The 1,491-nt window shown below is 40.3% G+C and overlaps 1 protein-coding gene across 1 annotated transcript in view; it reads left to right on the top strand.

The window, feature by feature from the left end:
* slc41a2b (solute carrier family 41 member 2b) overlaps positions 1-1,491 on the top strand; it is a 51,298-nt gene that overhangs the window by 36,473 nt on the left and 13,334 nt on the right. The window contains exons 9-10 of the mRNA XM_035674953.1: positions 297-428; positions 991-1,139. Of these exons, the coding sequence (XP_035530846.1) occupies positions 297-428; positions 991-1,139 (281 nt within the window). The remainder of the gene's footprint in view (positions 1-296; positions 429-990; positions 1,140-1,491) is intronic.

The raw sequence follows: 1,491 nt of genomic DNA, 5'->3' as shown, positions 1-1,491 counted from the left end.
CTTTTATGCCATGTTCCCGTCCACCCATAGCTCAAATTTTTACTAAATTTCCAGAAAATCTCTAAAGCTTTTGGTTATTTTATTTTTGATTTTTTTCTTATACATATAATGTTTTTTTTTTCTTTACTTAAATATCAATATTGTTTTTGGAATTGCAGAGTCGGTCAGTAGCCTTACACAATTCTTACTTAAAAGGTCATAAATAGCCACTTTTACCTGCCAATCTGTCTTTGCGGACACACAACACCGAATGCTCTCCTCCAATCATGAACCAGGAACTCTTCTATCTTGTCTAGGAATCGGGGGAAACCTGGTGGCTATTCAGTCCAGCAGGATCTCCACTCACCTGCACTTCCACTGTGCCCCTGGGGAGGTTCCTGAAGAGGCCAAGGGCTGCTACTACCCCTGCCGTACATTCTTTGGCACAGGTCAGTACTGACAATTTCATAAAACCACATATTGAATTGGCATTGCTGTCCAGCTCCAAAATGATAGGTGATAGGTGTAAAGCACTTATAATCTTTATTTTTGGCTGTTATTAATACTATGCTGGTTGCTGATGAGAAGTCCTCAACCTGACACATTTTAAATGGCTTTCACACAAGTACACATGTTTAATGTAGGTTTGGATATCACAGTCAATGGAAATGCTGTCAGGATTATAATGAGGCTTTAAATTCACAGTTTGAAACAGTGGTTTTCAGCTCTGTTCCTGGTGAGCTGCAGTGCTGCCCGTTTTCTGTCCTACCAGGCGGTTAATTGCCATCTCCTGCTGTCCCAGGTCTCAATTAATTCCTTGTTAGAAGTCTAGAATGAAAACCAGCAGGACTCTGAATCCAGGGGACAGTAGGTGGGCTGATTCGAACAGCCCAATTTGTCACCAAACTATTCAGTCATGTATTTTATAGAGTACGTGCACAATTTATTTTCTCCCTCCCTTTCCTTTCACCTTTAACCTTCCTTCTCTCCATCCTTTATGTATTTTCTCAGGAGCCAATCATCGCTCTGCTCAGGTGCTCCTCCTTTTGGTGATCCCTGGTCACCTGATCTTCCTCTACACCATCCACCTGATGAAGAGTGGACACACCACCCTGACACCCATCTTTATGTCCGTCTACCTGGCTGCCGCTATGCTGCAGGTGAGCACATGATGACTTTAATACCGGTGTGGTTTTAATATGGAAGAAGCTTTAGAAGTCTAAAATAGATTTACTTATTATTTATTATTTATTCATTTCTCAACATTCCACTTAAATGTATTCAAGCTCAAGGGCCTTTTTCACAACTCAGTCTTAATATAGCAAACATTAATGCTGCTTTAAGCAGAGTTTCTTTTTCAAGATAATTTTCACCCCAAACCAAAAGACAGTAGGAAAAAAGCAGACCCCTGCACTTTAAATAGTTTGAAGCTACACAAATCCATCTTTTTATATTAAATGTGAAAACTCTGTAGTTCCCCTCTGCTCTGCAGTCTTTCAGCTCATTGTTTTG

The sequence above is a fragment of the Morone saxatilis genome, unplaced genomic scaffold, assembly GCF_004916995.1.
Source record: "Morone saxatilis isolate NCDOM2014 unplaced genomic scaffold, NCSU_SB_2.0 Contig10, whole genome shotgun sequence".
NCBI lineage: Eukaryota > Metazoa > Chordata > Actinopteri > Moronidae > Morone > Morone saxatilis.
The sequence above is the reverse complement of the archived record's forward strand: the minus strand, read 5'-3'. Positions and strand labels throughout refer to the sequence as shown.